Source organism: Chiloscyllium plagiosum, unplaced genomic scaffold (assembly GCF_037043375.1).
Source record: "Chiloscyllium plagiosum isolate Xiang-an unplaced genomic scaffold, Cpla_swu_hap1 HiC_scaffold_45, whole genome shotgun sequence".
Taxonomy (NCBI): Eukaryota; Metazoa; Chordata; class Chondrichthyes; order Orectolobiformes; family Hemiscylliidae; genus Chiloscyllium; species Chiloscyllium plagiosum.
Window position 1 is genome coordinate 9,592,279 of NW_028270183.1, and position 24,885 is coordinate 9,617,163.

General features: G+C 43.7%; 1 protein-coding gene across 8 annotated transcripts in view; it reads right to left on the reverse strand.

Moving 5' to 3' along the window:
- The window catches only part of mast1a (microtubule associated serine/threonine kinase 1a), a 162,523-nt gene that overhangs the window by 51,238 nt on the left and 86,400 nt on the right, over positions 1-24,885 (reverse strand). For 5 of the 8 annotated variants that reach the window (XM_043694926.2, XM_043694928.2, XM_043694927.2 and 2 more), the window contains 7 exons: positions 23,715-23,735; positions 20,253-20,331; positions 17,769-17,929; positions 13,998-14,073; positions 10,120-10,329; positions 5,950-6,051; positions 2,058-2,190 (listed from right to left, as the gene is read on the reverse strand). In XM_043694926.2, coding sequence (XP_043550861.2) covers positions 2,058-2,190; positions 5,950-6,051; positions 10,120-10,329; positions 13,998-14,073; positions 17,769-17,929; positions 20,253-20,331; positions 23,715-23,735 — 782 coding nt within the window. The remainder of the gene's footprint in view (positions 1-2,057; positions 2,191-5,949; positions 6,052-10,119; positions 10,330-13,997; positions 14,074-17,768; positions 17,930-20,252; positions 20,332-23,714; positions 23,736-24,885) is intronic. The other 3 variants (XM_043694931.2, XM_043694930.2, XM_043694929.2) reach the window with 1 other exon arrangement.

Genomic DNA, 24,885 nt, shown 5'->3' on the forward strand with positions numbered 1-24,885 from the left:
GTGCTTTTAAAATTACAAATGGCTCTCTGAAATTGAAGTTGACTGATTAGAATATGATGTCAAACTAGGGATCTGAGTTTACACCAAACTAGATAAGATCATTTTGATAAATTCTTCATTGTAGTTAATTCAACTAATTTCAAAAGGAAGTGTCCAAATGTTATTTTGTTTCTCTTTTCCCATTCCCCCCCACCTTTTTGTTGGAAACAGGGAGCTCGTCACAAAACATTGTCAAAGATGCTCTAAAAAGACTTCAGGAAATGTGTATCTTTGCAAGTGCAAGAAGGCAATGTGTTCACAAGGTCAGGAAGGGAATAATGGTGTGTGCAAATGGCTGGAATGTGCAGGAGAGAGGAAAGCACACAAACAAGAGGTCGCTGTGTGCCCGACAGTGTAATGTGTTCGGAAGAGATCAATGTGTGCACCAGCAGGCAGTATGGGTACAAGGGGTGTAGTATGCACATGGCTGTTGGACGAGCATGAGGGGGCAGTGTGTGAACAAGAGTATGTGCATAAAACAGCAGTCTGTGTACGAGAGGAATTTGTTCATAAACTGGCTTAACATGCATGAGCGGGAAGTCTGTGCATAAAAGGACAATGTGTGTATGGAAGGGCAGGGTTTCTGACAGCTTGGTGCATAATGAGACACTTATCCTGAAGGGGCTGCAGTGCTGAAAAGGGCACTATGTCTCTTATTTTACTGCCTCACATCATGGCTCATGTCTGCTACATGTCCAGTTCCTACATGGTATTGCTGTGATTATAAATGCTGTTCCCAATGCACAGCTCAAGCAGAACAAACAAACAACTCATGTTTAAACCTAGACAACACGATGCCCTACCAATCATGCCTCATATGCAGATGGAGTTGACAGACATAACAATTGTAAAGCACATATTTACCCTGTAAGTTCAGTGAATGAATGTGTCCCTACTCTGATGTTGAAGCGTATCGATTGGAAAGTATGTGCTGCGGCAGGGTGAGCTGCCTTCACTCTGGATTAGTAGGACCAGTACAAAGAGCTTCAAGTTTTCTGTCCACCAGGTCTCTCATTCTAGGAATCGTTCCAGTAATTATTGTGTGGAAGTGCACATTTGCAAGTGTCAGATGAAAATAGAACAAGGCTTCACAATGATGCCGCTTGCAGTTGAATAGGCTGCCTTGATTGGTGCAAGCATAGCGTTCGGAACCCTGACCGTAATACTAAGGATAACTGAGTGTCCTGCACCTTCATCCCTTAAAGATTCACATCGCTGTCACAGCCTTGCCATCTCTGTGCTCCTGTGTACAGGCTCACAGGGGACAAATGGCTACTGGCTCCAGTGGAACTGTTCCCTACTAGGAGGCAGAGACAAACCTCCAGCACAAAGGAGGACATTTATACCATTAAAACCATGACAGATTTTGGAAAGACTATCCAATTCATCCCTATTTCCTACTTCAACTCCCTTTGTGCATTTGGCTCTGCTCTGACTGCCCTTGCAGGCCTGCAGTCCACAACTTAACAACTGATGAACAACAATCATTTTCCTTAACTGGTTCTTTTTGCAAATGAATCAATGTTCTCTGGCTTCTGACACTTCGGCCAATTTTATTTTTAAGAATTAATTTACAATTAGCAAAAGCTTTAGCAATTTTCATGAGATTTAGCTGTAGGATTTTATTTTGTTATTGGAAGTGCTGTAGATTGATGGAATGCCACAGTGGCCAAACACTTAAGCTGCACAAGTCCATTAGAGTTGACAGTAGATTGCTTCAGGTTTTTGTGGCACAATGGTAGTGTCCCTACTCTGGATGTGAAGATATAGGTTCAGATCTCACTTACCACAGTGGTGTGTCATACCGTGTCCAATCAGGGTGTTTGAAAATAGCATTAGAAAGAAGAGCATGCCTTTAGGAACCATTACAGGGTCTGAGTGTATCATCGCCTGAATAATGATATTTTAAAGAAGTTTCCATTGACCAATTAATTTTGATTTCAGTCACTGCGCATCACCGGGGGCTGTTGAACTTGTTTAAGGTTTATTTAGAACAATAGAAATCAGAATGTCTTTACCTTCCAGGGGGTCCCGGGTGAGTCCCAGCTGGCTGATGATGTAACGGGGAATGTCAATTTTAATGCCATGGCCCTCCTTTGCATGGTCCTCAGCAGCCTCCAACAGATGGTAAAATTCCTCAGGGTTAAATTCCTGCATGGAGTGGATGAAAGTAAGGGCTGTGTTTGAGAGAGTTTTGGTGAACTTAGTAGTTTTCTCAAAGTCCATTTGCTAGACTGAGCACGACACAGTTTCTGCATGTAAGGGATCTTTACATCATTTATGAATCAGAAGGTTCTTGATTCAACTCCCACATCAGGGGATGAGCATCAAAGATCTTTGCTCAGCCCCCAGTGCAGTAAGGGGCACTATACCATCGGACGTGGTGTCTTTTGTATGGGCCGTTAAATAGAGGTCCTGACTGCCTAGGTGGATGTAAAACCTTCCATGGCATAAATTTCAAAACTGACCTGGTCTTATCTCAAATGTCCTGGCCACTGTTGATCAACATCACAAATATCAGATTATTTGGTCAATCTCCCATTGCTCTTTGTGGGGCCATTCAGCCCTTTGATGCTGCTCCGTCAGTCAATATGACCATGGCTGATCATCCAACTCACTACATTGCTACATTACCACTGCAACATTGAGTACTTCAGCAGTTGCTAGGCACTTTAAAATGTCTTGTGACTGTGAAAAGGGCTATATCAATGCAAGTCTTTCTTTCTATTTGACGTTGTCTTTCCAATTAAGTTATAGAACAGCTCTGAGGAAACCTCCCCTCCAGCATTAATCTCCTGAGAGCCTAGAATAAATGTGACTGCAATGTTATTGGATTGTCCTACAAATAAATGATTCACTAATGTCTTTTTCAGAAAGGAAATGCGCTGTTCCTATCCTGTTCTGCATTTATAAGTGATTCCACTCCCACACCAATGTGGGTGACTCTGGCTGACCTCTAAACAGGCCTAACTAGCCACAAGGTCAAATTAAACCAGGCTTTGAAGAAAGTTGTTCAGGGAAACTAGTCATAAACAGTAAGGGCTAGTGGTTCCCAGAGAATGAACTGAAAAATCCTTTTGAGAATTTGTATGTAGCTAATTTAAATAAAGCTCCACAACCCTGCAATATCCAGCTCTATCCTATTGCTCTTCCCTGATTTCAATTGGCAGCCATACCTCCAGCTACTTGGATCCTATCCTCGGAAATTCCCTCCATTTGGCCTTCCTCTCCTCTCTTCATCTTGATTTACACTTTAAGAGATGCCTCTTTGCCTGAGCTTTACATCATCTAGCCAGGTACGTCCTCATTTGATATGGTGTCAAACTGTGGTTGATAGCATTTATTTGTTCATGGTATGCGAGTGTCGCTGTCTTGGCCAGGATTTATTACTCAGTCCTAAATGCCCAGAGTAATGTTAGGAGTCAACCACATTGTGGTGGGTCTCAAATCCTCTGTAGAACAGACCAGGTAAGATTTCCTTCCTTAAAGGACAGCAATGAATTTGATTAATTTTTAAAACAATTGACAATGGTCACATAGTCATCATTAGACTGGCTTTTTACTTCAGATTTTATTTAATTTGAACTTTGTCCATCTGCCATAGCTATTTGAATCTCTGTCCTCAAAGCATTAGCCTGGATTACTAGTCCAGTGACATTACCATTCTGCCACCACCTCCCCATTATGTCTCTGTAAAGAGCAGTGGGACCTGGAGCCAGGTGATATGTTAATGCAGTTTTCCCACTTAAACGGCTAGTGTTCTTTAGGTTAGCTATAACTATGAGGCCGTTGCAAGATAACAGTGCAACCTAGACTGAAATCTGAACAAACCAACCTCCTGGTTTCCCAACAAAAGACATTTCCTTCAACATCCGTAAGGTTCCTGTGAGTCGGGCCAAGAATCCAAGTGTAAATTAGGATTCTTGTTTGCTCCAGGTATAACTTGGGTGTAGACAGACCAAACAGGGTCCCCCTGACTTTGCTCTGTCAGTCCCAGACAAACTGATGTGCCCGTCGGAAAACCCAGACTTCCCTTGTTGATGGAGCTGCAAGAGGCGGGAGCGGTTAGGTTGACCGTGCCTTGATGCTAATGACCTAAAGCACAGAGGAGTCCTTTCTGCTCGGGCAATGTAGTCATTTATTCTATTGAGAGAGTATTTGTCAGCACTAGAGAGGCAGGAGGGAGGTAGTATCCTAACTCCTGACTCCAGCTATGAGACACATGTGAATGTGGTGAGTGGGGTCAGGGTGGACTTGTTGTTTTCATGAATTGCTACATCCTAAACACTGGGGGAGGGGTAGGGGTGTCAGGGGAACTCAAAACCCACACGCTGATGTGACTGGCTGAATGAGTTCAGGGTAACCCTCAGGTCACAGCAATGGGTGGGTTCTTCCAGCAGTGAGTGATGTCTACCACCAATGTTAAATTAACTTAGTGAGCTAAATGTAAATCTGTAGTGCTTATGTTACTAGACTACTAACTCAGGGAGAAAGTGAGGACTGCAGATGCTGGAGATCAGAGCTGAAAATGTGTTGCTGGAAAAGCGCAGCAGGTCAAGCAGCATCCAAGGAGGAGAATCGACGTTTCGGGCGTGAGCCCTTCTTCAGGAATCATTCCTGAAGATGGGCTCATGCCCGAAACGTCGATTCTCCCACTCCTTGGATGCTGCCTGACCTGCTGCGCTTTACTAACTCAGGGATCAAAGTTCAAATCCATCCCCAGAAGACCGAATTAATTTTGCAAAGAGTAAGGGGTAGAGGAGCTAACTCTCTATCAAGAGTTAGTACTGGCATGAGGGCTGAATGGCCTCCTTTTGCATGGTATCACTCTACTATTCTATTAAACATCAGCAATTACAGGGCTTCCCATGTTGGAGGTTGTGTTATTTCAGCAAGATTCCATATAGGATCTCAAACTGTTTTAGTCCAATCACTCAACTCCATTTTCTCAGACGTAATATATACTGAGATCCAGAGCTATATTTCCCACCAGAATATCAGCTGCAAGGCTGAGGCATAGTATGAACAGTGTTTCATTGCTATCCACCTGCACCAAACGCAATCACTCCCCCTCCCTCGATATTACCGGGTACTCAGTGGTCTGCATCATTGGGTAATGGCAGTGGGAGAGCAATGTACTTTTGATGATTTTGGGAACAATGGGAGGTCACAAGAATCAACATATCTACATTCTACATGCTCCGAGGTACCCGGAGATAAGGTGCAGCACTGCAGAAGAAACTGAAACACTCTCATTTCATTCTTCTGTATGTAAACTGGTGGTGCAAATCCTGAGTTGACAGCTCACAGCATTGACAAAACCCTTAACAAAATGGATCAACCCTCACTGTTTGCAACTGAAAATCGTGCGAAGGGAGAAATGAGTGAAGAGTGACCTGTGTACCTGTTTCTGGTCTGCATGAGATTGGCAAGTAAGCTTTGAGATTTAATTGTGCTATGGTTTGCAGAATTGCAGGCAAGTATCTGTGGGACCTGTATCACCTTTACCAGGGCTCGCAGTCTAAGGATACAGGGTAGACCATTTAGGACTGAGACTAGGAGAAATTTCTTCACCTGCAGAGTCGTGAGCCTATGGAATTCACTACCACAGAAAGGAGCCGAGGCCTAAACATTGTATGATTTCAAAAAGGAGTTGGGTATAACACTTGGAGGTTAAATGGTCAAAAGATATTGGGCAACACACTATTCACTTGGATGATCAGTCATGATCCTAGTGAATGGCAGAGCAAGCTCAAAGGGTCAAATGGCCTGCTCCTGCTCCTGTTTTCTAAGTTTCTATGTTTCTGAAGTCGAAGGCCCCATTTTGAAGTGGTGCCTGAAGATACAATATAATAATACAATAGGAAACTGGTATATCCATATTGGAGAGTACAGAATAATGTGGCTTACCAGACACTCGAGTAACCGTGCTGGCCGTGCAATGATGATCAGGAGCTTCTTCACCAACTGTGTCACAAAAGCAACCTCTGAACTCTCAGATCGTTCATGTGCCTGGGAGGAATGGGAGATGTTGCTTGTGTTAGAACTGACCTGGAACACTTCAATCCCCGCTCATAAAAGGAACAAGAATAAAATGGTGTATATTTACAGTGACATGCAAAAGAAACAAGGTGATGTGAGAAAATTACTTTTTCACACATTGTTAGAGTCTGGAATGCACTGTCTGGAGGTTTGGTGGAGGCAGGTTCAATTGAGGCATTCAGGAATGCATTAGCTGATTGTTTGGATAGAGGGAAAAGGCAGAAGAATGGCACTAGGTAGTACGCTTGAGGAGCTGGTGCAGGCACAATGGGCTGAGTGGCCTCTTTCTGCACCATAACAATTCTATGATTCTGTTGGAACTAATCCAAGACAAGCAGATGAAATGATGACAGCATCTCAGGACACAAAGGAAGGCTCTAATTCAGGTCCTAGGCACCCTATGGCGTGGAAAATCTCCCCATCATTCACCAATGATGCTCCCATTGATATGTGGGTGTGGCAAAATATTCAAGTAGAATCAGCAATAAAATGGATTTCCATTTAATTCTACATTGTGCAAAATTTGTGATTGATTAACTTTTGGGTTTTGTTTTCTGTAAGGACATTTTGGCTTTGGAAGGTGGAGCTGATTGGATGACTCTTTCAAAGAAGCAGCACGGACATGATGGGATGAATGATCCCTGTCCAAAAATTTCCATGAGTCAGATGAGGCTGAAGGTGTAAGTGACTTATGGGATGGATGCTCTCAGTATTAGCCATGTGCCTAAATTAGAGGTATTTGTTTTTTAAGTTATTGTGCACTGCCGTCATTCTATTTCCATGGTGACACTCACATCACTTTAGACTTGACGACAGGAATTGTGCAAATGTGTACTACAAAGACAACCACCCTCCCAACACCTTGCCATCAAATATGGCTGACATGAGGAATTTGATTACAGAAGAGACAGACATGCCTCCGCATCATTGATGCTCCAACATCCAAGATATCCAAAGCTTTTAATACTTTTAGTTTGGTCAAAACAAGAAGAAGAAGAGTGATGATCATTTAAATTACCTGACTTCTTCCACAGACCAAGCACCATTTATATTGCCAGAGCCCTGAATATTTTCGTTCCTGACAGAGAATTCTGCAGAAATGTTCTCTGGTGCCCAAAGCGCAAGAATCATTATCAATGCTGCATAGGTACAGAAATTGACTATTCAGTCCCTCAGGTTTCCTCTGGCATTCAACTAGTTCATGACTTAGTCACCCAGTGTGTCTCTACCATTGCTCTCCAATAGCATTTGATCCAGTGTGTCATCTTGACTCAGTCACTGGCTACTCTTATTTCTGACTCAAGTGGTGAGTCAAAGCCCGAATCTAGGGCTGAAGTCATAATCTAGGCTGAAACTGAAGTCTGGTATGCAGTTAGTGTCTCAATCTTGCAAGGATTGTCCTTCAAACAAAAATAAGATCACAGGATCATATAGAATATAAGGAGAAGCAGGCCATTCGACTTGTCAAACCTACTGTACTATCTGGTAAGGTATTGGTGACCTAATTGTGGTCTTAACTCTACGTTCGTGCCTGTCCCCATAACCCTTCCTGAATAAACATCTAAGTCACACTTGAACATAAGCAGTGGCCCAGTGCACTGCTCTCTGTGGAAGAGGATTCGAAAGATTAACAGCCACCTGAGAGAAGAAATTACCATTTAAAATAAAAAATAAATCTATTATTTTTTGTTTAAATTTACACTCCCCAGTTCTCAATTCTCCATTAGGAGAAACATCCTCTCAGTTTCTACACTGTCATCTCAGAATTTCGCACATTTCAAAAAGATCCGTCTCTTGTTCTCTGAAGCTCCTAACTTCAAACTTTTCCCCACAAGACTATGTTGTCATCCCAGGAGTGAATCATCTCTGAACTGATTCCAATGCAAATCTATCCTTCCTTACGTAAGGAGGCAAAACTGTCCACTGTGCTCCAGATGTGGTCTCACTAATGCCTCCAATAGTTGTAACAATGCCTCCCTACTTTTAGATATTTCCTAATAAATCTGTTCAGAGATGTTATTACGCACCTATGGAGCTGGTGGAATTGAATCCAGATCGTCTAGATTAGAGTCAGGGACCCTGGCACTGTGCCTTAAGAGCCCCTGCCTCCTTACTTCTATATTCTATCCTGTTCAGGCTAACGTGTTGTGTACATTCCAATTACCTGTCATACTTGCCTGCTAACTGTTTATAATTTATGTGAAAAAATACAGACATTAAAGGTCTCAAGGTATTATTCAAAGGAGAGCAGGGAATTCTCTTAATCGCCCTTGCAAACAACTCAGCACCAACTGATACCCCGGAAAACACCAGACCATTCATTTCATTGCTTTGGAGACACCGGTATTGGACTGGGGTGGACAAAGTTAAAAATCACACAACACCAGGTTATAGTCCAACAGGTTTATTTGGAAGCACAATTTCATTGCTGTTTGTGGGTTATTGTTGGGAACTAAATGACTGCTGTGTTTTCCTACATAACAACAATGACTTCATTTCAAAGTAATTCACTGTCCTTTGGGATATTCCCAAACCATGCTATAAGGTGGAAATAAACAAATCTTTCTTTGCTCTTTACTGAATGTGGGATCGTCTTAGTCTATACCTACCACGGCTAGATGTTTATATCCATTTATTTATCCAGCTTTGTCTATAGAGAGAGGTGGTTATAACTTCTAGTTTCCACACTGGTTTCATCATTTTAAACTTGGACCTTTAAATTCTGCACCCATTCAAATTGCCTGCTGACCTTTGCTTCATCAATGCAAAACAACCTGCCTACTTTCAGTCATTTTTGCACAAAAGTTCATTCTGGCTCTCTGTAGAGAAATCCGCTCAGTCCCACTCTCCTGTTCTATCCCCACAGCCCTGCAGGTTTATTGGTGTTGGATATTCTTTTCGAATCATTGATTACCTTAACTTTCACCACTCCCATGGTCAGTCAGTTCCAAGTCCTCACAATTCACTGCATAAAAAAAGTTCTTCATATCCTCCTGCATCACATATCCAACCTTAAATTGGTATTCTATAATTCTTGTACAATCAGCTAACAACTTTACTTTGCCTTATCCAAACCCATCACAATCTTGTGCAACTTTATCAAATCTCCCCTCAATCCTCTTTGATCTGAAGAGGACACTCTCAGCTTCTCCAACTTGACTTTGCAACTAAACTCCCACTTCACTGAAAACATTCTTGTAAATTACTTATAAAACTCTCTCAAAAACCCACATGTCCTACCTAAAGGGGTGAGCAGATTGTTTTGGGTTCCCCTCTGGTGAATAATGGAGTATGTTCATGAAATGGTAGTTGGATGCTCTCCAACTATGGGGTATGAGGGAGGGGGCATGTGGGGTGAGGGAGGCAGTGATGGGAGGTAAACATTTTAGCTCATTCTAGAACTGATCCGTAACATTAACTGCATTCATTTCTGGTCGCCCCGCTGTAGGAAAGATGCTGGTAAACTTGAAAGGGTTCAGAATAGATTTACAAGGATGTTGCCAGGGTTTGTGCTATAGAGAGAGGCTGAATATGCTGGGGCTAATTTCCCTAGTGCGTCGGAGGCTGAGGGGTGACCTTATCAAGGTTTATAAAATCATGAGGGCCACAGATAGGGTAAATAGACAAGGTATTTTTCCCAGGGTAAGGGAGTCCAAAACTAGAGAGAAAAGGTTTTCAGGCAAGGGGGAAAGTTTAAAAGGAATCTAAGGGGCAACTTTTTCACTCAGAGGGTAGTGCTTGCATGGAATGAGCTGCCAGAGGAAACGGTGGAGGCTGGTACAATTACAACATTTAAAAGATGGGTATATGAGTAGGAAGGGTTTAGAGGGATATGGGCAAAAATACTGGCAAATGGGACTAGATTAATTTAGGATATCTGGTCGGCATGTCAAGTTGTACCAAAGGGTCTGTTTCTGTGCTGCACAGCTCTCTAACACTATTAACAAAATAATGGCTTCTTGATCGGCAACATGCACATTGAAAGAACACATTTGATAAGACTCCTGCGTGTTTTACGAAACATATGGGCTGACTCACATCCTGCAATAGCTTCTCCAGATTCTCCTGCAGCTCATAGAAGTAGCGTGAAGTGATGAGCCCCTCGTGCGACTTGTCCAGGCAGTCCCTGGACATTTCAATGACCTGGTGGTGGATGAAGCTGAGGACCCCATCAGCCAGGGGGAGCACGTTCTCTGGAGCGTTGACTGTGAAGAACTCCTGTAGCCTTTCCTCCATTTGGGCGGTGGCCTGAAGAAGGAATTGCAAGTGTTATTGGCCTCTGTTTACAAAACAATTCTATTGTCTTGAGAGTGAAAGGCTTAATGCTGTGGCTCAATCGGTCTGAACGATTAGGTTTTTAAGAGGAGGATTCAAATCCATGCTGCCAAGAAATTCCTTGAATATTCACTTCAAGATACTGCAGCCTATTCAGTTGCTCACAAATTTCCTGTACAAGAGAGGTCCAGTTTACAAGGATCCTTGAGTGGTCATGTACGAGAGTGAAATGGGCACACTTCCCTTGGCCTGTCATTGGTGAGAACTTAGTTTTGGGTAAATCAAATCTTAACAATACATCAGTCTCCTTCTTTATTACTCTGTTTGAGATTTTCAGTTCCTGCATGGGACAGATTCTCAGATCAGGTCAAGGCCATTCAACCCCTCAATCAGATTCAATCAGATTTTAATCGCTCTGCTCATTTTCTCACCTTTGACTCATACCCACTGAGGGTAAAACACCGATTATTGTAAGACCATAAATTAAGGTTTTGCTACTTGGTGAATGCTAACTATCAGTCATAGCTCACTGTTTCTCTTCATGATGTCTCTGAAACAGAAAACAGAACTGCCCGCGAGCAGTTGGGTGGAGTGCTGGGTTAGAGGCGGGAGGGAATGGGTGAGGGTCGTGTTCGGGAAACATACCGAAGAGATATTTGGGAGATTTACAGCACTTCTTGTGGGTCGTGAGGAGCAGGTAGGCTCACCCCACCCACTCCCCTCAAAGAAAATAGACTTCCCCACCTTCCAATCACAGCCCCTCACAGCCTGCAATCCATCCCAGCACCAGCACCCATCTGCGCTGTCTCCCTGCATCACACCCAAAATGTTTCACCATATTTAACAAGTTGCACCAAACATCTCTCGCTGTATGGCTGTGAACGTCAATTGAAGTGAGATTGGGAATAAATATAATCTTTAATCGCGAGTAATACAAGATTTCTTGTGCAAAATAATTGAAGTTTCTCGTCTGAGGTAAATATTAAGTTTCATCATTTATTTGTAAAAATGAAGGCTTGCAGTTTCATGGAGAGGGATTTTGAGCATTCACATGAATAATTTCAGATTAAAGTACAGTCAGTTTCCATAAAAAGCCTCAGCAGTTTAATCATAAAATGAGCATGATTACACTGGGCAGGTTCACCTTCTCACAGATTCACAGCAGAGCTAGATACTGGATAGATTCACATGAACAAGCAAAAAGCTTCAAATGCCATCGTAGAGTGTCAAGTGAAACTCGAGAACTTTGTAATTAGAATCACAGACCTACAATCTGATTACGCAGAGTTTCATTAAATATCAGGTGTTGCTTCAGATTTACATACATAAAGAGGAAACCTTTCCTTAAATGCACTTTTTTTCTCCTTGTGAATACTGTACTCATTTTTGCTGAGTCTCAGGAATGCAATAATTCAATTTTGGGGATCTGTTGTAGGTATCCAGTTCTCAAAGGAGAAAGTGAGGACTGCAGATGCTGGAGATCAGAGCTGAAAATGTGTTGCTGGAAAAGCGCAGCAGGTCAGGCAGCATCCAAGGAGCAGGAGAATCGACGTTTCAGGCATGAGCCCTTCTTCAGGAATGAGGAAAGTGTGTCCAGCAGGCTAAGATAAAAGGTAGGGAGGAGGGACTTGGGGAAGGGGCGTTGGAAATGCGATAGGTGGAAGGTGGTCAAGGTGAGGGTGATAGACCGGAGTGGGGGTGGGGGCGAAGTAGATAGCAGGTTAGGAAGGCGGTGCTGAGTTCGAGGGTTGGGACTGAGACAAGGTGGGGGGAGGGGAAATTAGGAAACTGGAGAAATCTGAGTTCATCCCTTGTGGTTGGAGGGTACCTAGGCGGAAGATGAGGCGCTCTTCCTCCAGCCATCGTGTTGCTATGGTCTGGCGATGGAGAAGTCCAATGACCTGCGTGTCCTTGGTGGGGTGGGAGGGGGAGTTGAAGTTTTGAGCCACGGGGTGGTTGGGTTGGTTGGTCCAGGTGTCCCAGAGGTGTTCTCTGAAACGTTCCACAAGTAGGCAGCCTCTCTCCCCAAAATAGAGGAGGCCACATCGGGTGCAGCGGATGCAGTAAATGATGTGTGTGAGGGTGCAGGTGAATTTGTGGCGGATATGGAAGGATCCCTTGGGGCCTTGGAGGGAAGTAAGGGGGGAGGTGTGGGCGCAGGTTTTGCATTTCTTGCGGTTGCAGGGGAAAGTGCTGGGAGTGGAGGTTGGGTTGGTGGGGGGTGTGGACCTGATGAGGGAGTCACAGAGGGAGTGGTCTTTTTGGAGCGCTGATAGGGGAGGGGAGGGGAGGGAAATATATCCCTGATGGTGGGGTCTGTCTGGAGGTGACGGAAATGACGACGGATGATACGATGTATATGGAGGTTGGTGGGGTGGTAGGTGAGGACCAGTGGGGTTCTGTCCTGGTGGCGATTGGAGGGGCGGGGCTCAAGGGCGGAGGAGCGGGAAGTGGAGGAGGGCATCGTCGATCACGTCTGGGGGGAAATTGTGGTCTTTGAAGAAGGAGGCCATCTGGGTTGTACGGTATTGGAACTGGTCCTTCTGGGAGCTACGGTATTGGAACTGGTCCTCCTGGGAGCTACGGTATTGGAACTGGTCCTCCTGGGAGGACCAGTTCCAATACCGTACAACCCAGATGGCCTCCTTCTTCAAAGACCACAATTTCCCCCCAGGCGTGATCGACGATGCCCTCCACCACATCTCCTCCACTTCCTGCTCCTCCGCCCTTGAGCCCCGCCCCTCCAATCGCCACCAGGACAGAACCCCACTGGTCCTCACCTACCACCCCACCAACCTCCATGTACATCGTATCATCCGTCGTCATTCCTGAAGAAGGGCTCATGCCCGAAACGTCGATTCTTCTGCTCCTTGGATGTTGCCTGACCTGCTGCGCTTTTCCAGCAACACATTTTCACTTCAGTTCTCAAAGTCAGATTAGATACAGATTAAAAAAGAAATCTTCCCCAATTATGCATCTTGACAGAATGCAGCTTGGAGTCTCTTATAGTTCTGGCTCATGGCAAAGTCTCTACTCCACATGCTTCACTATTGCCCTTCCATTCTTCACAGGCTCCTTGATGCTTACAGTGAATTCTGTTCCTTCTCTTTCTTTTGCTGTCTGGAGACTAAAGGAAGTGAATATCTCTGTGGAGCTCTCACACATCCACAAAGCAAACTGAAAGGAGTTACAACGTAACTATTGCTACACAGAGGTACTTGAACACACCACAATCTCATATCGCGAGGCAACATAACTAATATCTGAACCTTGGAGGAGATCCACACGAAAAACTTTGAGAATTATTCCATTTATAAGCTTTGCTTAAAGCTGAAGGCAGATATTTTAATGGTCCTGTGACTCGTGTAGTCTATACTCGGGAGGAAAACTAATGGGGATGGCAACGCTTAGTGAAAGCTAAACAATGGTACAACTCAGTATGTAATTCATGGGGGAAATTGTTTCACATTTCATATTCAAGGCTGCTAACTTACAACCTCCCCAGCAACCCCCACGCCTACTGCAGAATTGAAGGTCAGGAGTATATTAGCACTGGTGCGATGTCAATAGTGACAGTGACAGGCTTGATTGAGCATTCTGATTAACTGGATGAGTAAAATGGACCCAAGGACAATCCTTACCTTTGGGAACCTTTCTTTGTAGACATGGTTCATCATCACTATTTCATTGTCATAGCAGGAAGGAGAGCGGCCAGGGCTGCAATGAATTGCATTAGAATTAGAATTAGATTTTATTGTTACGTATTCAAGTACGGGAGTACAGAAGTACAATGAAAAGTGTACAAAGTAGCCATTCCCGGCACCATCTTAGATATAAAGGTACCTCGGTACAAAAATAGAAAAATAAAGAAATAAGTTAAAAAGTTCAACATTACAGTTCTTCACAGCATAAAGTAGAAAAATAAATAAATAAAGTTAAAAGTTAAATATTATAGTCTTTCTTAAGCCATAAGCTCCACACTGGGCTTGTCCCATGAGGCTTTGTTCTCTTTTACACTGGGCACATTTTCACCCACACTAGGCTAATGTCCACCCAGGCCTGCGATAGTTAGTCCATCAAACCCATGGATAAATGCCTCCTCTAACACTGACTTCAAATGGCTCTGCTTTTACTCTCTTGGTAGGCGTTACATTTTATTGTCTTGAGGGGTTAGTCATAAATAACTGCTTGAACTGACTAGTTTTTCAGTGAGTATTCAGATTCAGTGTCATCAAAAGAAGGTCAAAAAGTGGTGGGTATCAACTCACAATGACTGTTATTAGAACATAGATCAGTATTCTTAGTGTCTTTTGAGTGAGAGACAAGAAGTGCCATTTAAAGGAAATCTGTGCAAAAGCGAAATCTCTTCTGAAATTTCCTAAAATGGGTGTTCACCATCTCAGTCCTCTAGCCCTATTAATCCACAGTTAACAAAATGTGTGTTTCCAGGTTTACTGTCCCAATTGTGGGAGCACAGGGACATCTACATCACCACTGCCATATCCTAAGAAAACTAATTTTATTGAGAGACAGACCTTAATGTGGCTCAATGGGTAACACTCGCACCTCTGATTGGAGTATTAATGGTTCAAGGCCCTTTCAACAGACCTGTGTTCAAGATCTAGAGACATTAGATCTTGTAGTAAAGAGGTGAAACCTCTTGGTGGAGTTAAAATGTCTGAAAGGAGGAGTGTTCTCCCTGGTGCACTGGCTAACAACTATCCTTCAGTGAACATCACAAAAAACATTATATTGTCATTTAAGTTCCATTTAAGGGATGTTGCTATATGAAAACTCATTGATGGTTTCTGCAAGTGATAAGACATAAATAAAGTGCTTCGTTGGCCGTAAAACACCACAGGATGCCATGAGAGGTACTATATAAATGCACCCTTTGTTTTCATTCTGCCACAGAATGTGGGTGGCACTACAGATCACAGGATTTAATGCCTATCTTGAATTGCCGTTAAAGAGCTGGTGGTGAGCTGCTGTTTTGAATTTCTGCAGTTCATCCTGTACAACCACAGATACAGGGCTGCTGGGAAAGGTGTTGCAGGATTTGTGTTTCATGACAAAGATTCATGATAGAGAAGGAATAGCGATGTAGTTCCAATTCAGGACACTAGGTGGCTTGGAAGGAATCTCACTTTACTGGATCTGAACCTCAGCAATGGGTAAAGCACTTCTCTTTCCAGGGTTTGCCCTTGTCCGACAGATCATCCTGATTGTCACCGTGATAATCTTCCTGCTTTACATACCTGTTATTTTCCAGGGTGGGAGTTTATCATACAATCTGTTAATTAGTAGACAACACTATGTCATGATTTGGAGATGCCGGTGTTGGACTGGGGTGTACAAAGTTAAAAATCACACAACACCAGGTTATAGTCCAACAGGTTTAATTGTGCTTCCAATTAAACCTGTTGGACTATAACCTGGTGTTGTGTGATTTTTAACTTTGAACACTATGGCCTAAGTGATACATAGCACTCTCCGAGGTGCTGAAATGTTCATTCACACTGGGCAGATACTTGTTTGGCTTGTGTGGGAATGTGTGTTGCCTGGAAAATGATTGCATTCCATTTGCAATTGAATCTTCTAGAAAGTAGGATAAAAGTGACTGAAACACATGTGGAATTCAATAGCACAAAGGAGCATGAAGCAAGCAATGATTGAGCTCAATGGGTCTTCTATTTTTTGTCATTTACAAAAATGATTTGGATGCGAGCATAAAAGGTACAGTTAGTAAGTTTGTAGATGACATCAAAATTGGAGGTGTAGTGGATAGCGAAGAGGGTTACCTCAGATTACAACAGGATCTTGACCAGATGGGCATACGAATAGGAAGGATTTGGAGGGATATGGGTTGGGTGCTGGCAGGTGGGACTAGATTGGGTTGGGATATCTGGTCGGCATGGACGGGTTGGACCGAAGGGTCTGTTTCCATGCTGTACATCTCTATGACTCCATGACTCTATCACACACAGGAGAAAGTGAGGACTGCAAATGCTGGAGAGTCAGAGTCAAAAAGTGTGGCGCTGGAAAAGCACAGCAGGTCAGGCAGCATCCGAGGAGGAGGAGAGTTGATGTTTCAGGCATAAGCTCTTCATCAGGAATGTGGGGGGAATGTTGAGAGACAAATAGGTGGGGTGGTAGGGCTGGGGGGAAGGTAGCTTGGAAGGCGATAGGTAGATGCAAGTGGGGAGTGATGGTGATAGGTCAGAGTGGAGAGTGGAGCAGATAGATAGGAAGGAAGATGGACAGGTGGGACAATTCAAGAGGGCAGTTGGAGGGTTGGATCTGGGATGACGTGGGGAGAGAGGAGATGAGGAAACTGGTGAAATCCACATTGACACCATGGGGTTGGAGGGTCCTAAGGCGGGAGATGAGGCATTCTTCCTCCAGGCATCAGGTGGTTAGGAGTTGGCAATGGAGGAGGCCCAGAACTTGCATGCCCTTTGGCAGAGTGGGAAAGGGGAATTGAAGTGGTCGGGCACAGGGCAGTGGGGTTGTTTGTTGTGTGTGTCCCAGAGACAGGATGCCAATTCGTGTTTCAGAGAACATCTCTGGGCGCTGTCATAACACTTCAAAGGCTCCTCTGATGGCACCTTCCAACTCCTTCCACCCTCCCTTCAACAGTCTTCATGACTTAGAAGGATAAGGGCAGCATATGTATGGGAAGACCACCCCTTGCAACTTCCCCTCCAAGCCACATGCCATCCTGACTTGGAAATATATCACTGTGCCTTCAGCATCGCCGGGTCAATATCCTGATTCTTCCTGCACCATGGGCAAATGTACACCACAAGGGACTGCAGCGGTTTCAGAAGGTAGCTCATCACCACCGTCTAAAGGGCAATTGGCGGTGGATAACAAATGCTGGCTCACTCTGCAATGTTCATAATCTGAATACCCACAAGAATTAATGCAAAGAGCTTAATTATGGAGGAAAACAGAGTAATAGATTCTCACATGGAGGGAGAGTTTTGACTGCAGAGAATATTGGGTCAATTAGGCTGACTCCAATGCTATAATCAGACATTAATCAGGCAAAGGACCATACCGTGCAACTTTGAAGAAAAGCAGGGGAGTTTTCACTGCTGTTCTGTCAATATTAATCCCTCAATCCCTAACTAAAAGTAGATTATCTGGACTTACTGCATTGCTGCTCATGGGAGCTTACTGTGTGCAAACTGCTTCCTCAATTACAGCAGCAACAACACTCTGAGATGTACCTTGCTGGGTTTAAAGTACTTTGGCTGTGAAATGTAAGGCTATCTTACCCTCATTTCATTTGTCAATGAACAAGGCTTGAGGGGGCAACTGAACCAATGCTGCCCACTTGTGGTCGAAATGGCCCACGGTTCATTGCTGGAGATTCCAAAATGGTGGATCAGACTGCAAGTACTGACCTGAGACTCCGAGACCGTGGCCGCACTGCTGGAGAGCGTCGCCCGCCATCATCATCAGTGATGCTCTCGGTACTGCCAAAGTGTTTGGACAGGAAGTGCAGTTCATCCACTGTGGGTTGGAAGGGCAACTGATGAAGCTTCTCCTGTGACGAGCATGATGACTGCAGTGTTTCAATGCAAACAACAAGACACAAATATGAGAGGAGATCCAGCAACCTAAAATGAGCAAAACATGCTTTCCTTCCTTTCCTAAGGCATTGCTGACATAAGGCCTAAAGTATACTCATTGTCCAACCATTAGGTTTAAGTCTGAACACTTACACTGGAATTCAAGTTTCTTCACTCCAACTCCCACATCCAGGAGGGGGGCAGAGGAAAAGGAGGAGACCATTCAATGTCTTCATGCAATTAGACGATGTATGGGAGACATAGATAGGATAGACAGGAAGACATTTTACCCCTTGGTCAAGGGTTCAGTGATTAGAGGGCAGGATTATTGTAGTTAAGTATCGAAAATGTGGTGCTGGCAAACCATAAAAGGTCAGGCAGCATCCGAGGGGCAGGAGAATCGACGTTTCAGGAAAGAGTCCTTCATCAGAATGTCCTCGGATGCTGCCTGACCTGCTGTACTTTTCTGGCAGTATACTCTAGACTCTGATCTCCAGCATCTGCAGTCCTCACTTTCTCCTTAAGGTAGTTAAGTGTTTGTTTTTGACTGGCACAGACTCAGTGGGCTGACGGGCCTTTTCTCGGAGCTGTAGAGCTCTATGACTCTATGACTATGATTGTACCTCAAATCTGTAACACTTGCTAGCTCCAAATCTCCTTAAGATCCTTACCAACACAAACCTAGCAACCCTAATCTTGAAAGCACTAACTGTCCACAGCTCCTTTGTGAGACAGGAGTTTCCAGATTTGCAAGACCCTCTGTGGGAAGAAGTCTTTCCTGACTTCCCTCCTGAATAAGCTGGCTCTTAATGTTATGTCCTCTCATTCTTAATTCCTCCAATACTTTCACTATTTCCATCCTATCGGGAACTTTTTAATATTTTAAACACCTTGAACAATTAGCCATCACTCTTATAAACCCAAGGATAGACAAGCTAGGTTTATGTAACCTGCCCTCAACATTCAACCCTCTAGAGCTCTGTTATCATTCAGAGTGTTAGATGGAGAGAAACTAGGAGTGAAGAGGTTTGGACTGTTTCAATATATAAATCATTTAAATTGGTGCACAAAGCTTTCAAAACAACTAGTGGATTGTTAGCTGTTATCTCAAGGAGGGGGAGCGGGCTGAAATACAAAGGGCAGGATGTCGTGCTTTGAGTGTGTACAGTTTTGGGTCAGATCCTATTTAGAATGCTATGTTAACATTGTTAACTCAGTCAGCCTTGGTGAAAGGGGAGCTCATATCTAACAGAAAGATATTGGCGGTTAGGCCACAAGAGTTTCATTTTTACTAAATAATTGGAAAGCAGTTGTGCGTTTTAGTTGAATGTCAGAAGATTAAAGCTTTTCTCTTTTCTTTCAAGACTACCTTGCATCTGAAGTGTGATATTTACAATATGCTGCACAGTAATGTCTACTGTATACTCACACACAATTTAGTGAAACATATACATTCTTCTGATGTCATACCATAGACATCTTAAACTCCTGCTGGAAAATGGAACGCCCAAGGCCAAACCAACAGTCATTACATTGTCCCTCGCCATTTCTGTAGCCTCTGAGGTCTCTGTCCTCCTTAATTCCAGCCTCTGAACATCCCTGAATTTCATTGCTCCACATGTGGTGGCCATATCTTTAACCTTCCGGGCCTTAAAGCTGGACTTCCCTCCCTAAACCCTTCCACCGCTCTCTCCTCTTTTAAAACTCTGCTTCAAACTGACCTTTTTGACCAATCTTTGGTCATACGTCCCTAATATCTCATGTGACTCAGTCAATCTGCTTTGGTAACACTCCTATGAAATGCCTTCAGATGTTTTACTAGGGAGGTGATGGCCGGATGGTATAATTACTGGACCTATTAATCAAGAAACCTAGGTACCGTTTTGGGGAAATGGGTTCAAATGGTAAATGGCAAAACTTGAATTCACTAAAAATCTGGAATTAAGAATCCAGTGGTGACCTTGAAATGATTGTTGGTAAAGCCCATTTGGTTTACAATTGTCCTTCTGAGGAAATGGCATCCTTACCTGGTCTGTCCTTTATGTAACTCCACAGCCCTAAGAAATGCGGCTGACTCTTATATGCCCTCTGGACAATTAGGGATGGACAATAAACTCTGGCCTAACCAACGACACCCACATCACGTGAATGAATTTAAAAGAAGTCAAAGGTGTTATATAAATCCAAGTGGCTGTTATTGAGTGAAAGTGCCAAGTTACAATGGCTCAGCAATAGAGTACATCATAGCAATGACATGAACCACAGCTGGCTCTTTATGCATGTACTAAAGGTCAGAGTGAGAGAGGTATCACATACAGACACGGTGGAGCTGGGAGTGTTGGTCCCATATCCCGAGGATGGCAATGAGGCGAGGGACCATCGACGTCCATCTGCCCTGGAAAAGCAATAGGAGGCATTATACAGAACAACATACATAGTCACTTTTCAGTCTTAAAGCAGTAACATCTTACAACCCTTATTAGCATCTTGATTATATTGGCAGTTCTTCGATTGCCTGCTGACAGTCTGGCCAAATATGTATTTTTACAGGGATCAATAAACTTCAAAGCAGAATTGTTCACTTAATGGGGCTTGCAGGCAAACAGTATAATGTTTCATTCTGAACTCTAGTGGCTCCATACCTCAACAGTGCAGCATTGGCTTCAATTACAAGCAAACTGAAGAAGGTGGCAGGGAGGCAGAATGAGCAGAATTAGGCTATTCAGCCCATCGAGTTTGTTCCACCATTAAATCATGGCTGATACCTCAAACTTTTAATCTCTGCTCAGCACAAATAAAAACTTCAATCCTCAACCTTGTTTTTGAAGGTTTCAGAAGCAACAAATGAGAATTTCCATCTCGGAATGAAAACTAAAATAATGGGAGGAGAATTCAGGCTTGCACTTTAACCTTGGGTGTGACCTTCCTGAACACATGGTACTTTCTATTCTTCCTTTAAATTACAGACCATTAGCCCTTTCATTATTTCTTTTTCTTTTATGACTCCAATTGCAGAGTTTTCAAATATTAATGCATTAAATTGTGCTAATTTATTCTGCTGATGTCACTAGGGAGACAGAGTCGCAACCTTTCTAAATGAGAGAAAGAAATTAGATCAATGTTTCACTTTTTACTCTGTCTGAAAGGGACTCAATTTCAGCATTTAAAACAGCAATGCCTCAAAACACACACTCACACATGCACAGAGTCTTGCACGCACACACACAGTCACGTGCACACACACATACACATACACACACAGTCATGCAGTCACTCACACACACCCTCACACACACACACACACTCACATGCACACGCAAACATACACACTCAGATGCACAATCAGTACTGAGGGGTAAAAATTCCTTCAGTCAATGTCTGCAGTGTGTTAGTGAAAGATTTGATTTCTCCTCGTTCATTTCAGAATGGAAGACCTTTCTGGAGTCCGATTTTGTGATGTTCCTCAAAATAGTGAATTCTTGACATTACACAATTGCTGCAAGAGGAATTCTTGCCCCTGTGTGAGTGGGGGACCCACATCCCCAAATGTCAGGAAGAAAACCAAAGCAGCAACACAATTCCAGCCAGTGCCAAAATATAGCACAGAGTCCAGTGAATTTCTGCAGTGCATTTTTGTAAATGGTACACACTGCTGCTACTGAGTGCCGGTGGTGAAGGGGACAAATGGTTGTGGATGGGGGTACCAATCAATCTGGTTGCTTTGTCCTGGATGGTACTAAGCTTCTTGAGTGTTGTTCGAGCTGCACTATGACAGACAAATAAAAAGTATTCCATCATCATTCCTGATTTGTGCCTTCTAGGTCGTGTGCAGGCTTTAAGGAAACAGGAGGTGGGTTACTTGGGAGAAATCCTAGTCTCTGACTTGCTCTTGTAGTCACTGTAGTCCAGTTGAGGTTCTGATGAACAGTAACCCTCAGGGTGCTAATAGCGATGGTAATGCCATTAAATGTCAAGGGGTGATGGTTAGATTCATTCTTGTTGGAGACGGTCATTGCCTGGCATTTCTGTGGCACAATTGTTACTTGCCACTTGTCAGCCCAGACCTAGATACTATTGGGTCTTGTTACATTTCCACATGGACTGCTTCTGTATCTGACAGTCATAAATGATGCTGAACATTGTGCAATCATCAGTGAACATTTCCACTTCTGATCTTATAATGGAGGGAAGATCATTGATGAAGCGGCTGAAGGTATTTGGGCCTAGGACTCTGAGGAACTCCAGCAGAAATGTCTTGGAGCTGACATGATTGGCCTCCAAAAACTACAACCATCCCTGGAATCAAGGGCTCCAGGACAAAATTCCACCCCTACACATATTCCTAATCAGATGCAGGCAGTCGTCTGTTTCAGGCAGTATCACCCATAATGTTCCAAAAGAGAGGCCTGAGATTGCTGAGAGAGCCAGGCTGTGGGTGAGTGAATGTGGGACGTGAGTTATGGGAGAGGGGTAAGGGGGCCTAGAGTAGTGACAGAGATTGTGGACTCCACCTCATTTCCTGGTGTCATGTCTTTCAAACAAACACTGAGTGCACATGCACACATACAAGCACACACACACACACGTGCGTGCGCACAAACACTTACGAACCCACACAGCTCACACATAAACACACACGTGCATGCATACATGTAGGCACACATACACAGACACACGTGCACATACAAGCCTGAGATGATTATCCTGTCCATCACTAACATGCATTAATTAATTACTTATCCACAGGGGGTGGGCCTCATTTGGTAGGTTGGGCATGAAGAGCATCCAGTCATCTTTCCACCCCAGGCTTAATCAGCTCAGAGGCAGGAAGAGAGCAGGATCCACTCCAGCACCCTCCAGCTAGTTCACATGTGGCTCGCTTCCAAATTTGCCATGGGGGAGGGCCTTAAAATCCATCCATGATGCCAAGTCTCAAATTTCGGAGAGTAAATTGTACATCAATTTTGCTTTTGACTTGTGGTCCTAAAGCACTTGCTGAGTGCAGTGGAAATTCCATCACAACCAAGCCTGATCTTGCCCGCTATCCCCTCAACATCACTTCCAGTATCAGCCGTGGTTCAGTGGGCAGTCCTGATGCTATGGTTCAAATCTCACAACATTGAGCCCAATGCAGTACTGAAGGAGGGCTACACTACCAGACATTCAGATGAGACAATAAAGTTCTACCTTCTCAAATAAGGCTCCAATCTTTGAAACTTCAAATAAGTTTTCTCCCCTGCTTTTGGTGTCCTAGCCAATATTTGCAACTCATACTAAACAGTCATTATCTCGAAATAATTTAGTTTCTGACTATGGGAGCTTGCTGTGAGTAAATTGGCTGACATGTTTAAACATTCCATCCATGACTAATATTGCAAATATATATTATTGGTTGGAAGATGCTTTCTGACATTTTGAAAGTAATTCTTTCCTTATTTGTGCAGGGTCATTGAGTTGGTTTAGTTGCCAATTCATCAATCTTAAAAGCATAACACATCAAAAGTTAGCATGCATCACACACACACACACACACACACACACACACACACACACACACACACACACACACACACACACACACACACACACACACACACACACACACACACACACACACACACACACACACACACACACGATAAAGGGAAGCCTGGTCACACAACACCATCAACTGAGAGGACCAATGGACCACATTCCACAAGGCTGCCACCTTCAGCCAGTTCACAGAGCTGAGCACAGCATCAGAGCTAACACAGCCACAACACAGACTGGAGTTACCTGTCAGTGCGATGACCGTGGCTGAAAGGAAAGAAACAGGTTAAGCCGTTGAGAAACAAGAGTGGAGAAAGGTACAGAGCAAAAACATTGATGACCCTGTCATGCGCTCACCCTCGATACAGGCTACCTTCCTGAGGTTAATCGCCACTTTGCTCACTGCATAAATACCTGGTCTCGAAAGGAATGAAAATTATAATAGTGCTTGCCAGTGTTGATATTCTCCTGAAAGTGCTAATCTTATCAAGTGGAGTCCTGCATTGTGCCTCAGTGCCCTGAAGAGAGGGAGTATGGTGGGGACAATCATTCAGTATTGGCAGCTGATTATTGTACGAGGTAAAAACAATGACTGCAGATGCTGGAAACCAGATTCTGGATTAGTGGTGCTGGAAGAGCACAGCAGTTCAGGCAGCATCCGAGGAGCTTCAAAATCGACATTTCGGGCAAAAGCCCTTTTATTCCTGATGAAGGGCTTTTGCCCGAAACGTCGATTTCGAAGCTCCTTGGATGCTGCCTGAACTGCTGTGCTCTTCCAGCACCAATAATCCAGAAGCTGATTATTGTAGTCAATACTTGCTCAAAACAGGGGTGCATGTCAGTTTTGATTTGAATGTGATGCTTCTGCAGTTGAATAGTCTGCACTCACATCCAGAATGACCTATTGGCCAAAGATTCTGCAGCCCTTGTTGTTACAACCAAACCATGTTAGAACCAGCAAGGTCACAAGTGAAAATAGAAGAGACCAAAAGATTCACAATGAGTGTGGAATTGATGGAGGAAACACCACCTCCTTTTAAGCGAGATGTTAAAGCAGAACAAACTGTTATAATTTTGCAAAACATATCTTGTCGATGTACGTCCCATTTCATAAAATGAGGGCAAACTCCAGACTGCGACTCTCCCACTTGCTCCCTCTGCTAAAAGAACGTATAGAACTATGTTTAGATATAGTCATGGAATTCTTCTGGGTGTCTTGGGCTAACATCTATTCTTCAGCCAAAAGGTAAAACCAGGTGAAACTGGTCATTTGTTTCACAGCTGCTCATGGGAGCTTGCTGTGTACAAATTAGCTGCCACCCTTCCTACGTTACAACAGTGACTAGCCTTAAAACAATATTTCATTGGCTGCAGAGCCCTTTGGGACACTCTGTGAAATCCTGTTGTAAAACACAAG